Raw genomic sequence first — 14,620 nt, 5'->3', positions numbered from 1 at the left:
TCCTAATGTCCCTGTTATACAGCAATGAGAACCCGTATGTATTCACTCAATCTCACAACCCTTGGGCTGATGATGTTACAGCCTCTGGGAGTGAAGGCCAACTTTTCAGGGTGTATGTGGCTCCCGACCAAGACTTAGCAAACTGTGAGGTGAGAGTGGAGTTGGTGTTAAAGGGATATTTCAGTTTTTTTGAAGTGGAGTCGTATGAGTTTCATTACACTAGTGCTCCTGCAAGCCACACTGAGTGCTGGTGAGCTCTTCCCCTTTAATTATAAAATTCCCAGATGACCAGCAGGCAAGCTAGGCTATTTTCTCTGTGGATGGGGCCACTTATCTGTATCACTCATCATCCAGAGTTCCCTGCCTTACAGGAGGTTTGCTTGTTTGAACAGCCGGGATAAAGAAAGGTAGGTACCATCTTTTAAATTTGCAGAAAAGTTAGTTTAATTCACTTTAAAGACCGATACCGCTACTTGATCCTGCTCCGTGCTTGTTGAACCAAACAGCTGATCGACGTGCATCCGTGCTCATGCAGCGGAAGAACACAGGTCTGTGAGGTGCGTCTGAAAATAGTGCCAAAAGAAAGGGGGTTTCTGACGGCAAACTGAATAGCTCCAAATTTTTTTACTGGTTGGTTCATGCATTTGCACCGTGATGACTGCCTGGACCATATTTTCTTAACTTTGGCGAATTACGCGAAACAGGTGGCCCCGTCCCCAGAGATAATAGCCTAGCTTGCCTGCTGGTCGTCTGGGAATTTTCTAATTAAAGGGGAAAAGCTCACCGGCACTCATTATGGCTAACAGAAGCACTAGTGTGATGTAAGTCATTCGACCCCACTTAAAAAAACCTGAAATATCCCTTTAAGAAGCCGGATTTCAGAGCAGATGCTCTTGCAGGCAGATTTCTGTTTGCAGATATTAATTAAAGCTAAGTGTGCATTGCATGACTGCTGGTTGCTTCCAGGGATGCATAACAGCTGATGTGTTCTATACCTTTTGCTCTTCCCAGTACTGTTTTCCTGCAGACAGCCAGAGCCTGCAGAAATACTAAAGGACAACAAAACTTCATCTTTACCCCAAAATATATTTGGTATTTGTGTTTGTTACATATTCCTTCATGAGGAAAATATTCTGTCAATATAAAACCAATAAATAACTTTTGACCCTATCCTTCCAAAAAGCACTACAGCGTCTGCTTTGAAGTCGGCCCATGAACTGAGGGAGTTGACCCTGACTTACATGTTTCATAAGGCTGTTGCATGTTGATGCTTAAGGCCGAAGAGATTAGACTCCCACAGAGAAGGAAGCTGAACAAGTGAAAGCATCAAACCAGGGAGGCTGTCTGCAATGTACATGATTTATGCGATGAATTGCCTCCATTTAAAGCTAGCCCCTGCTGGACCTACCTGGTAAACAATCACACTTGAACCCTCTTGATAGATCCACACACGCTGAGCCGTGTTGACACAGGCCATCAACACAGTGGTTTATGGGTGTTTTGCAGTGTGGCCCGGTGTAGCCATGTTGACACACACATCCATAAGTATGTGCCAGCTCTTCACAGAAGAGGGTCCCCTTGGGGTCGCAAGGATTTGACACACAGAGGTTCACAGATGAGGAGCAGTCATGGCCACGGTATCCTGTAAGAGGTGGGATCAAAGAGGTGATTGATGTGCTGTTTCTGCACGATGCAGTATCCTCCTCTCTTCCCACGTCTCGCACACATCATGGATTGTGATTTCGCGTTATGCTGTCATTGCCACTGTTTTTTCCTCCCTACTGATTTACATATTTTATTGAGCCAGAGCCTCAAGCACTAAAACCAAAGAGTGATTTCAGCAACAGAATCCAACCTATGAGGACAAAAAACAGTGTTGTGTGGCGTTTTTCAACAACTGGAACTAATTTATGGATTCGTTCATGTGTTTTTTTCCCTCACGGTATTCACTTAGAGAAGAGATCTGTTTTGGTGATGACATGGTTATCAATAACACTAATACATTTTAACACGCATTGAAGGCTAGAACGATGCAGAATAATCCAAGGACAGCCCATGAAACGCTTTTTGGTGTTTCATGGTTTGTCATGGCTGCTCAGTATTAATTCAACTGAAAACACCTCTGCATGACAACATATCTGGCTGGAGTTAATGTAGAAATGATTAAAGAAGGGGGCTTCTGTTCATTTTCAGGCTTCATATTGTCCTTCTGATAGCTTTGTGGTGGCTTTAAACGATTTACAGCTCAAAATATTATTCACTTATCTCAGATTGGTGTCTTGAGAACCCTTTTTTAAGCTTAATTTCAGCTACTGTCACTTTAAGGTCCCTAAAACACTCCAGAACTCAGCACTTTGGAAGCCTCATCCACTGTTGCCATGCTTCAAAGTTATTTTTGCTGAGTTAACTTGAGTTTCTCTATTTAAAATGACTATAACTGATAAATATGAAATGTGACCATAAGTGTTAGACCTTAAATCTGACCCTGAAAGTTTGAGAAGGGGCAAAAAATAACCCCAGCAACAAATAACAGAGGAGATTCACCAATCAGTGATGTCATGGTTTGAGCAAATACAACTCGCTCTCGTGTAACGCTCATGTTGCTTTTTGAAGAAGCCATATAGAGCAGCCTGCAGCCTATATAAATACATTTATATGCTTATGTGTGCGTATGTGTGTGTGAGTGTTTGATACCTGGAAGGCAAACACAGTGAACTTCACCAGCTGAGTTGTGGGTGCAGGTTCCTCCATTTTTGCAGAACTCAACATCTGACTCACATGCAGTGACAGGTGTTGAGCAGTTTTTACCTGGAAGGTTGAAAAACAGTGTGAATAGAACGTAATAGATAAAAAAAGATATATATATATATATATATAAAAAGCACCATCAACACAGACACATCTGCAGAGCCTGACAGCCATTAATTAACCTGTTGAACTTTGAATTAGAAAAGCGCCAGCTGCTGAATACTCTGAACTCTTAATTTTTTCAGTAAAGCACAGATGATAGTATATTTTCACAGCATCTTCTGCCATTAATGTATGAATGAGGTGTGAATGGGTGTAGTGACAAGAAGTGTAAAAGTCGGAAAGACTAGACAAGCGCTATATACTGTAAGTGCAGGCTCATTTATCATGCCTTCTATTATTACTGGGACATTTTTAAGAAAAAAATATAGCAGTTCCCTAAGTGTCCACTTGAGGCTGGCTCCAGAAACCCATGATGTACCATTGACACCCATGTTAAAATGTCCATTTTACTTATTCTTACACGCTGTGCAGGGGATGCATTTGAGATTCAGAGTTATGCACAGATTTGCAGGAGCTGTTTGCCAAGAGGCCTAACGACCATCTCAGCTCCACCTCTTTGTCGGTTTCTAGGTTGACCAGAAACCAATCAGTGATGTCACTGAGACTACGTCCAAGTTTTTTAAAGTCTACAGTTTCTACAGACATTAGGCCAAAATAAACTATCTAAATAAATAATATTATATCAAAAATGGAAAGAAGGATATATGATCTTGAGCGAAAGAAAGACATTAAGACATCCTTAATAATAAAAGCTATAAATACTACATTGTAAATTTGGAGCTGAGTGTCTACAGGGTGGACACAAAGATATCTTTATGTTCAATCAGTCCCAGTCAATTGAAACAGGTAAATGTAATCATGCATTTAACAAGTGCACTTCTTTGATTATTATCAGTGCTGAGGACTCATCAATCTGCACCACATTCATTAAAACCTGAACTATGAAAATGATGACATAGATAACTCACCAGAAAAGCCCGAAGGACAGATGCACTCATAGTCTGCAACCAGGTCAATACACGTGGAATTATTGGCGCAGTATCCGTGGACACATTCATCATTGTTGATTTCACAGTTCAACCCCCCAAAGCCTGGTTTAAAGAGAGAAAGAGGCATCTCATCAGAAGCTGCGTGTGGATGTCAGTAAACACCAGACTTGAAAAGATACTAATTAGAATCAAATAACACCCAAAAGCAATTTATTGCTGTCGTGAAATTTTACACGACTTTTCACTGCAAGCTCATCACAAGTCTACGAGTACATAATACACACAGCAGACTGCAACACAGCCTGTGTTTCAGGAAATAAATTATATTTGGTGCTACTGAGTGTCGACCTAGTTAATATTTTTGCATGTTGAGTTATATCAGCTCGTCATGTTTTAAAAATAAAAGATTGAAGCGATGAATTAAAAGTGAGTGCCACCAATTTCTGACATTTTAGTCCCTCATAAATATATTCCACTGCATGGTCACGCTACAAAATGACTATCATTAGCACTGTCACACACTGCAGCTACAGGAGGCCCATGACTAATGCTTGGCTATCAGCACCATCGGTGCAGGTCAAATTCTCATCATTTCTCAAACTGACCATGGAACCAATTTCCACCTCTCTCCATGTCATAAAATTTGACAATTATCCTGACTTCATTAAAAATGCATAACAGCCTTCACCCGCACTCAAGGTTCAATCAGAGGTATGTCTCACAGGTAAGATGTCAACTGGACCGAGAAATTATTGGAAAAATCCTTGAGATTTATTCCTGCTTATTCTAATGATGCACGTGACAATTCCTGATGGAATGATTTTTATGTGAGTGGAGAACTTTAAAAAATATGTGCTCAGACCTCTAAGCTCTGTATGTTTTTATCTCAAGGGAACACTACAACAAAGAGTTCACTGATTAGTTCCTGCTCTTTGGCTCAAGGTTGGCCAATCAGCAAAATCACCTGTTGTGTTTGGCTGGGACAAAATTCAGTTATTTCTCAATCTTCCATGGTAAATGGCGCTGCAGATGTTTCCAGGCAGCATTGTTGTGGTTTTAATTTAAAAGGGTGAGGTGTTGGCAGACAAAGGAAGAGACCAATGATTCTCTTCCAGTTGAACAAACAATGCTGCATCCTTGTGCATTCCTGAGTCGCATAAAGGTTTTTATCTCTATTCAGGATTAACTGCATCAGACCCAGCCTGCAGATATGGAATAGTCTGAATGCAAGGTGTACAAAGTAGCCGCTTCAGGTGATAGCAATAGCTTACTAATGTTGCCTCTTTAATCATACACAAGAACTAGATTTATTCTCTGGTTCCAAAAGTGAAGCTTCACAGAAAAGCCTAAAATATGCCCGTCTTGAAATGGCCAGCAAGGGGAGACCTTACTTGTTGCCACAGAAGCCAAAAGCTGTATTTACACATATCCCTGATTTTTTCTGGGTGTTAACTGACATCCTCAACCCCAACTTTACCGGGACTGTTCATCTAGCTCCCTAGTGAAATTATTGTTTGAAGTCAGGCGAATTTATTTGATAAAACAGCAGGAAATATTCAGTAAAATTCACCACAGGTGAGCAGGCAGGGTTAATAACATTAAATCATTTGACCGGTGCAGACCCAGGAGGGAGACATGTAAGGAAAATATGAGAGGCTGAGGAAGCACAATCAATTTCACAATGAGAAAAGCAAAGATGTCTGTGCATTCATCTTTTTGTACATTGATATGAAAGCAAAAACTGTGCTTCTCTGTTGCTTCATCCACTCTCATGTTATAAACATTACAATGTGGGTTCTGCTTTTGATGTCCTGTTTTTAGATCAGAAAACTACTTCAGAGTGCAGCTACCTGACAAGTTGCTACCACAGTGACAAAATAATAGACATCTATCCATCCAAATATGGTCACTTCTGGTTGTCTCATCTGTTGTGGAATTTTTCATAGTCTTATATATGTATGTAAGAATGTTTAACTCTTGTATCTTTCCAGTCTAAGTGTCAGGGGCAGAGCAACTTCCCTCCAATGTCATCCGAGGCTACTGGGTGAAAGGCGAGACAGGGTCACTGTAGTAGTCAAGGTCTTTCCCCCTGCTCCTGTCTTTATCTGTATGGTGTGACCGACTTAAGGCTGATTTATACTTCTGCGTCGCCCCTACGCAGCAGGGGCTGACGCGGACATGAAGGCTGATTTATACTTCTGCGTCGAATCGACAGCGTAGCCTACGCCGTAGGTCCGCGTAGCTCCCATACCTACGCAGAGGCCTACGCACGTAGCTGACGTGCACCTCCTCCAAAATGTAACTACGCGTAGAGCCGACGCGGACCGCAAGCTCTGTGATTGGTCCGCTCGACGGCTTTGTCTTTCCCGCATTCACAGCACTTCCGGGATCCCGGACATCGGCCACACATCGGCCGTGTATTTCATCTCCTCCTCTCTATTCTTCATGTAATCATGTCTGTATGATAAACAGCAACATGTATCAGCTATAGATTGACATAACACGCTCTGAATCGATGTGGAAAAGTAAACAGAGATCGTAGCAGGACCGGAAGCAGGCGACCGGCTATCAGAGAGACCACACTGCCCTCAAGCGTTTCGGAGGAGAATTGCTGCGCGACACGGACACATCAACGCACAAGTATGTGGGGCTCATGTCCGCGTCAGCCCCTGCTGCGTAGGGGAGACGCAGAAGTATAAATCAGCCTTGAGCCCCACATACTCACATACACACAATCACAGAGCTTGCGGTCCGCGTCGGCTCTACGCGTAGTTACATTTTGGAGGAGGTGCACATCAGCTACGTGCGTAGGCCTCTGCGTAGGTACGGGAGCTACGCGGACGTACGGCGTAGGCTACGCCGCCGATTCGACGCAGAAGTATAAATCAGCCTTTAGTGTCTCCAGACTAGAACACCGCTCTTCTTCTCAATTGTTTGGTGTCTTATTGTCCAAATATGAGTAACTAACTTTGGTGTCATCTTTGGGGGAATAAAGTACCACGCCTCAGGAATTGTCTGGCAGAACTGACTTGGCATTGCACTGCACTCCCCTGCCAGTGTACTGTTATGTTATTTCTCCTTGGCCAAGTTCTACATGAACTATTTAAACGTAAGCAATCAGAGTCTCCTGAGTCTTCTGTGTCCAGTGTCCAGTTTATTGATGATTACACCACATCATCTTGTTCAGCTTATCTAAGAATCATAAACCTAGTTACTTCAAGATAAATCTGTATGCAGTACGATATGCTCAGAGTGGAAACATGAATTAGATTCTGGAAGAAGGTGTAGAATAACTCAAACTCTTGAAATAACAAAGAGATTAAGACAATACGATTGATAAAGAATGATTCCAGTGTGTCTCTGAATGTCTTTTCATTTAAATCTTAACTCTGGGGCAGAAACTGGTTAGCTGTGCGCTGACAAACCAACAAAGGTCTGAATAAACCACATAATCACATCATCTGGACTGTTAGGGGATCTAATTGCATTTCAACTTACCCTCAGAGCAGAAGCACTGATACAGGTCAATCCCATCCACACAAGTACCAGCGTTCTGGCATGGCTTTGACTCACACTCGTTTAGATTGACTTCACAGAACGGCCCTGCAAACCCTGCAGCATATGTAAAAAAAATAAAAAATAAAGAGGGGGAAACACAGTTATTGGAATCCTTTTGCTTGGTTTCATTCCTCGGCCAATTAGGATCAGCATGACTTTGTTTTCACAAACAAAAGCTGCTTTTCAAAGCTTGTATTGATTCAAAGAGCTCGCTGGGCACATGCAGACTCAGCTCACTGGATCATTTAATCATGTTTAATAAGAGCCAGTCATTGCCCTCCTGATTTATTACATTAAACAAGCCCAATCCAGTGATTTTAAAGATCAAAGTCAATCCATACACAAAGGGAACCACATGAAACAAATAACATGCATCAGTGCACATGTACAAAAGATCTCACACCACTCAGGCACACACACACACACACACACACACACACACACACACGCACACGCACACGCACACACACACACACACAGCCACAGGCCAATAAAGAGAGGAAACATGTTAGTTTTAAGGCAAATGATTGGTGCTGCTGCAAGGGCTCTGTGTGTGCATGAGTTTGTGTGTGCATGAGTTTGTTTGTGCACATGCATGTGTGTGTGTGTGTTCTGTGTGTGTGTTAACCTCACAAATTACACCAGAAAGCACATGGTGGATCTGTGATTGTTTCACATTGTCAGCCAAGGACTAAACAGCTCATAGAGGCCCTGAGATGCTCCTCACAGTTAGAAATATGAATGAAAACAAAAGAAAAGTCAGAATAACCGGTTCCTTCCCAAAACAATACATAAGCACTCTACTGAAACAAGAAAAAAAAACTAACAAACAAACAAACAAAGTACAGCTGTGTTGTGAAAAGCTGCTGTGTGGGGGAGCCTGTCTCATGCTAAGTTGAGCTTTTGATGAAACAACTCTCTTTGAAGCTCAAATACTTTATTGGCAAAGGTAAATGTGTTCCTTTGAAATAATTACTGAAGTTAAAAAGATTCTGCTGTACAACCTGTGTTTGTGTTCTAAAAACACAATTATAGGCTTGAAAAATTACACTTAAGGAGAATTTAGTCACTTAATGGTGCAGGGTGCAGGGTGTAGGTATTAGCAGCGGTAGGGAGAACAGACTTTCTAGGGATGGAATATAAAATTCAGAAGTACGTTTAAATTAGTGAATATGATACTCATTTTATTTCTGTTCACTCAAAATCAGTCCTATGTCTGTATAAGGAGCAGGTCCCCTTCACACTGAAGCCGCCATCTTGCAGCGCCATGTTCCCACTGTAGCCCAGAATGGACAAACTAGTAACAAACGTTTTTGTATTTAGAGAAAGGCAACGTGAAATGCACAGTTTGGAAGAAGAAGAAGGGAGTGATTGTTTTGAGCTTAAAAAGATGGCAAAACTTGACATATTGAAGACCATAATTGTCATGCATTAATCAGGCTACTTGTGCTTGGAGCCACTGTTGCTTTGCCGACAGGAGTTGTGAGCAAAGGAGGGTTTCAATCTAGAAGCTGAAAGCTAAATATTCCCATTTTTATACACTGTATCTTTAAAAACGTGAATTCTTTAAAGCCAGTACTGCCTCTACATCCTAGGTCCTTTTCTCCATTTTGAACATGTAAAATAGAAAGCAAAATAATAAAGCATAAAGCATATTACAAGATTGTCAAACACTTAATCATTTGGTTTCAATTTCAGAAAATAGTTTGATGTCAAAAGTCATTATTAATTAATTTTCCCATTGATTAATGATCAACAACCATTATTATCTCAAACTTATCCAAATAATTTGTTTTAATTACCAAATATAATTTAGTACTAATATCTTCATATCAAATATATAAAGTCATTATTTTTTTTACTGGAATCAAATTATATATTAACGTATCATTGATATATTACCCATGGTTCTTCAAGAGATTTGCAAAAATGGAGTCAAATATCATAAAGTAGTATTCAATATGTATGAATCATGCAAAATCATGCATGCACACCCCTCAGTTTTAAGTTCATGCAATATTTTCAGCTCAGTGTTGTGATTCAGTGTGAGTATCAAATACTAGGTCAAAAAAGACAGACTGGAATATACAGTCTAGCAAAGGAGAATGTGAGTAACAAGTTTTGCAACATATTAGGTTGGCAAGCGTTGGATAATGTGCATGCCAAGGCTGCCGACCTGAAGCTCCAAGACAAGACAGCATCTCACAGCTTGCCCTTGAGAAGTGATCTGGGAGAGCAGCTCGCCGCAGGTTGCTTTCATTTACATAGAAAATCACTCACAATCCTTCACTTTGACATCTGCCGAGCATAAGTGCAACAGGAGTAATAGAGTTACGGTTATTGATTGGGTTACATGAACTTCTGTGTAATAGCCATTCATTTGAAAAGAGATAGCAGAGCTGGTGAGGAGTCGTGTCGACTGAAATATGATTGGCCTGGCAGGAAAAATGTTTTTATTTCAAGTACCGTAACCGTATCCAAGAATAAGCTGCATGATTTCCTGTGCATGTGCACACAGCACCGTAGCTCTGGCACTCTGTCACTTACTGCACATATATCCCTCTCTCACAAAACTCTGAAGCCTGCTTACCCCTGGCAAGGCTCACAGTATCTAGCAGGTCAAGCCTTTTCTACTTACAGCTGTGTTATCCCTGTCACTGCTGGCAACTGCTGCTGTGATAACACTGTCATCCTCATGGAGGAGAATCAGAGGGACATGACTGACACGCAAACAAAATAGTGTTTTTGCAGGAACTGTCAAGTTAATCTGCATAAATGTGCAAAAGCATGAGATCATGCATAAAACAAACTCTATCCAAGGGTCTGTGGTTAGAGGGTGTTCAATGCTGTGCAGATGGTAAAGCTCCTCGAGGTTAATTTTGGTGATGTTTCTTGTGGTTTAGCATGGGAACTTTACTTCCCAGAAAGTATTGCATGAGAAGGAGAAGCATTATGACCTGAATTAGAAAAAATTGCCAGAATACTTGTCGATCCTGAGGCATTTTAACATAACCCCACTAATGAGATGATGCTGCAACTCGTGTTGTATTTGCACAGATTTCTGTTCAAATGATTTAGGTCTTTTTTTGAGCATGGGCTCAAACTGATGCAAAAAACTTAAACAACCAATACAGGTTGAGTTAATGTAGGGTGATCTATTATATTAGTGTATTGGTGTTTTGCTTTGTGTAAATCTGTTATTCAACATATGTTCCTTGAATTTAAAATAATATTTTATATTTTTAGCAAAGGAAACATCCTAATGTATTGACATACTATACATTTTGTGAAAACTTTGATGACTGGTCATGTGACCATGGGTATTAATCACAGCGATGTATGCACATTTGATTATGCTGGGCGAACCTGAGGAAGCGGCAAGCAAAACATGTTGTACACTCACAATAAAGTCATTTCAGTGTGCCGCAGTTAATTTATGACATTATATTATTTCCATTACTGGGTGAATATGCATTGATATGTCTCTGTCCTGACAAAGAGGCCAAAGTGGTTGATAGTTTTCTGTCACAAGTATTCATGCCCTAATGTATACCCTGTATATGGCCATATTTACAAAATCATTACTCTGCGGTGTTGAAAACCTGAGTCTGATTGGTCAAAGCCCCACAACGCTAATCAATTCTCTTCAAATTCTTCTGACAACCTGATCACATACTTCATATTCAATTTATCCAAAGAAAGGAGTCTAGCACATTTCACCACTGCCTGTTGACACTGTGGCAAAAATGTTAGTCTCCAGAGTCAGGGAAATAATGACAGTAACCATATCTGACAGGGAAACTGGGAGCAACATCCTGTCCTGCAATAACAGCAGAGCTGGTGAGAGCATGTCTATGTTACTAATCTCAATCCATCAACTTGTTTATGCCCTCAGTTAGTAGATGGGTAACAATTGTGATAAGGTATAGTGAATGGGTGCAAATAAGAATCCCTCAAGTTGAGAAAAGACTCCAATGCAAAGCAGAAGGGTCCTGCTCACCTTGTCAGGATTCTTATTTGCATAACTATCCGCTCACTGTACATTATCCCTGACTCAAGTTTATAAAGTAGCGACTGAGAGCGTAAATTCATTCCAAAAATATTGGATTAGTGGAGTTGGAGTTGTCCAATGCTAACCAATGGAGGAAGTGCAAGTTAAAGGCACTTCCACATTGGCTTTACATTTGAAACCAAGAGGCTACATCCATATCTTATATACTGTACAGTCTATGTTACAGCTTTGGACTGGAGGGCGTTTGATTTTGATGTTGAATCTATTTGAATTAATTCTAACTACATAACCAAGCACTAGTCCACTTCATTTTGTGGCCCTGATTGGTTGTAGTCCACATTTGCTTTGGTCCATGCCTGCGGACGATGAAACTTGGATGTTGGGAATGAACTGAAAGGTTTCACAATCATATTCATTTTCCAAACAAACCAAGAGGATGATCTCAGGTCTTTCCATTTACTGGTTAAACACTTGTCAGTGTTAGTTAAAGAGATAGCTAGATGGATGGAACTACCATACTTAACCCAAACTAGAAAATTACTCATTACACCTGTATGGAAAAATAACACTGCTCTTAGGTCTTACTCACCTCTTTTACATGTGCAAGAGACATTCTGTCCATCCTTGGTCTCAATGCATATCAATGTATGTTCACTGCACAGCCCGAATGAGCAAAGGTCAATGTCCACAGAGCAATCTTTCCCCTTGAACCCTGCAATGAAACAACACAGACAGAAAACCTTGTGAATAAAGAAACCAACCTGAACACACACAGGAGCAGTAACACACATTACGTGACACATATATATGAGGCTGTGTGTTTTATGAGGTAAAGACACCTTTTCTTTAGCAGATTAATGGGAGTATTGATTACTCTCAATCTGCAATCTACCTGCTATGCAGTATGCTAATTGAGTGAATCATTGACAGAGACCCACCCTACCCAACTGATCTATATCACATTTATCTGGCCCACCAAATGCACGTCTGCATGTCACTGATAGATACCAATGTCAATATCTATTGTTGTAAATAAAGCTCAGACTGATGGTGAGGCCAATGTCATTACTGTTTAAACAAATACATGACTCAAAGGCAGAATCATGTAATAGATTATGGTGTGTTTTCAGTGACACCACACAGCGGACATTAGGTCATGGCTGAAAGAATTATAGCATCAAATTTCCACATTTAAAAAAGGCTGGAATATTTCTTTAATGCAGTCGCAGAATATTTCAGTTTTACAAAGCTAAATATATCTCAATTTGAACTCTCTTACCTCCTTAAACCAGGAGCTTCTTAACAGTAGGAACATACTCACATCCCCCACCACATAAATCTGTAAACATCTGTGTGCTGGGAACAAAGCCTCACTCTCACGAAAGCGCGAGTGAAACATTCCTAACATCACTTCTTAATGCAAATCCCCTTCATCAAGACCTTTATATCTTTACATCGTAGCCTGTATCCTGTGGCGTACTTTACATCAACACATCTATCTAGATATTTGATGACCTTCCAACTACCCTTTTCTCATCATATTATGTATTGCCTTGACTAGTTAATGGACGGCTATCGCCTCCGACAGAGTGTTTCAGAAGTGTTTAATAACCAATTGTGCGTGCAATTCACTCGGAGGTTAATGTTGCATGAAGGAATGTCACATTTACAGTGTCACACTCTCCAAATGGGACTTCCTTTTCTATCTGACAGCTACGGGCGGTTCAGCCAAACTCTGCAGCAGAGTGGAAGGTAGAAATTTTAATAACACCTCCAAATTTGAAGTAATAACACGACATGCTTTGATGTATTGTTAAAAGCATCAAGTCCACATAATACCAATGTTCAGTGGTTAATGATTACACCATGGGTCAAAACTAGTACTCCTTCACCTGGATTACTGCTGTTCATCAGCATATTTAATCATCTCTCATCAACAATGTTCTGCTGGCTTCACTGAGCTGAAAATCATGTTCTTGGATGTAATTTGCTAAATTAAGTTTAATAAATAAAATGGGATTAACATTTTCGTTTGATTATGAAACCTGGATTAAGCTTGTAAAGCTCATTACCTCTGCTGAAAGGTTATATTTCTAGGCTTCCTTGTTGATGTAGGTGTCAAAAACAGGTGAAATACTGCACAGATTATAAATTGATTGGATGTAAAGACAGGTGATGGGTCAAATAAAGGGCCATCACATTTATTTTTATATTCTAAGCATGAAACTATTTCAACATTTATGTTAAAATGTTACAATGTCATTTAGCAGACGCTTTTATCCAAAGGGACGTACATATGAGAACAAGAACAACACAAGCAAAGATCTAGATAAGAGGAAACAAGATCAGTAAGAGTAACAAAGTGCTTCAAGTCAATTTGGATGCAGGTACTGCCAAGCAGTGTAAAGGCAATGCACAAAAGTAAATAAGGATTTTTTTATTTATTTATATATATATATATATATATATATATATATATAATAAGGAACATCTACAATGAAGCAACCAAACCATTTAAGACCTTCCACTATCATCATCAACAATTAATTTTTCATCACCACAATAATGACCAAAGTACCAAGTGCTGGGTCACTCCAGACCTGAACACAGATTCCCAGAGTAGAGCAGGACAGTGCAAGTCAACTGTAGCTGGAAGAACCGATCTGCCGCTGGGGACAACAGTGGAGAGCAGCCTAGCTAAGTGCATAGTGCTTCCTAAAAAAGAGCTGGGTCTTTAGCTGTCTTTTGAAAGTAGAGAGAGACTCTGCAGATGGAATAGAGTTGGCCAATTTCGTTCCACCATGTAGGGACAACAGAAGAGAAGAGTCGAGTTAGTGATTTTGAGGCTGTGGCTCAAATACATAATTTGTAACCTGGATATCTCCATTTGGAAAGAAAAAAACAGGCAACATCAAGTCTATTTATCAGATTTTCAACATGCTGAATGTCTTAACTGTGTCCAAATCATCTTGGCTAAATTTGGAACATGCCTTAAATGAATGAGTTGCTGAAAAAGTCAGGTAAAAATACCATATTGTTTTCTTGCTATTGGTTGTTACTTCTTTACCCTGAATGAAATGCCAGTCTTACTGCCTAAGTTCTGCCCTTGTAACCAGATTTGAATAACGTCCAGATTGTGAGTCATTCAACAAAATAAAATCCTGTTAATGGTACTACCACCAAATAATGAATTAAAATAGTATCACATTTCTGGTCATTGTGTTGACTCAGTAGTGACAGGATTAAGGCA

At 40.2% G+C, this 14,620-nt stretch overlaps 1 protein-coding gene across 1 annotated transcript in view; it reads right to left on the bottom strand.

Moving 5' to 3' along the window:
- eys (eyes shut homolog) overlaps positions 1–14,620 on the bottom strand; it is a 286,827-nt gene that overhangs the window by 196,380 nt on the left and 75,827 nt on the right. The window contains exons 14-18 of the mRNA XM_034681752.1: positions 11,960–12,082; positions 7,299–7,412; positions 3,780–3,902; positions 2,695–2,808; positions 1,409–1,642 (exon numbers count right to left, since the gene is read on the bottom strand). Coding sequence (XP_034537643.1) covers positions 1,409–1,642; positions 2,695–2,808; positions 3,780–3,902; positions 7,299–7,412; positions 11,960–12,082 — 708 coding nt within the window. The remainder of the gene's footprint in view (positions 1–1,408; positions 1,643–2,694; positions 2,809–3,779; positions 3,903–7,298; positions 7,413–11,959; positions 12,083–14,620) is intronic.

Source organism: Notolabrus celidotus, chromosome 4 (genome assembly GCF_009762535.1).
Source record: "Notolabrus celidotus isolate fNotCel1 chromosome 4, fNotCel1.pri, whole genome shotgun sequence".
Classification (NCBI taxonomy): Eukaryota; Metazoa; Chordata; class Actinopteri; order Labriformes; family Labridae; genus Notolabrus; species Notolabrus celidotus.
The sequence above is the reverse complement of the archived record's forward strand: the minus strand, read 5'-3'. Positions and strand labels throughout refer to the sequence as shown.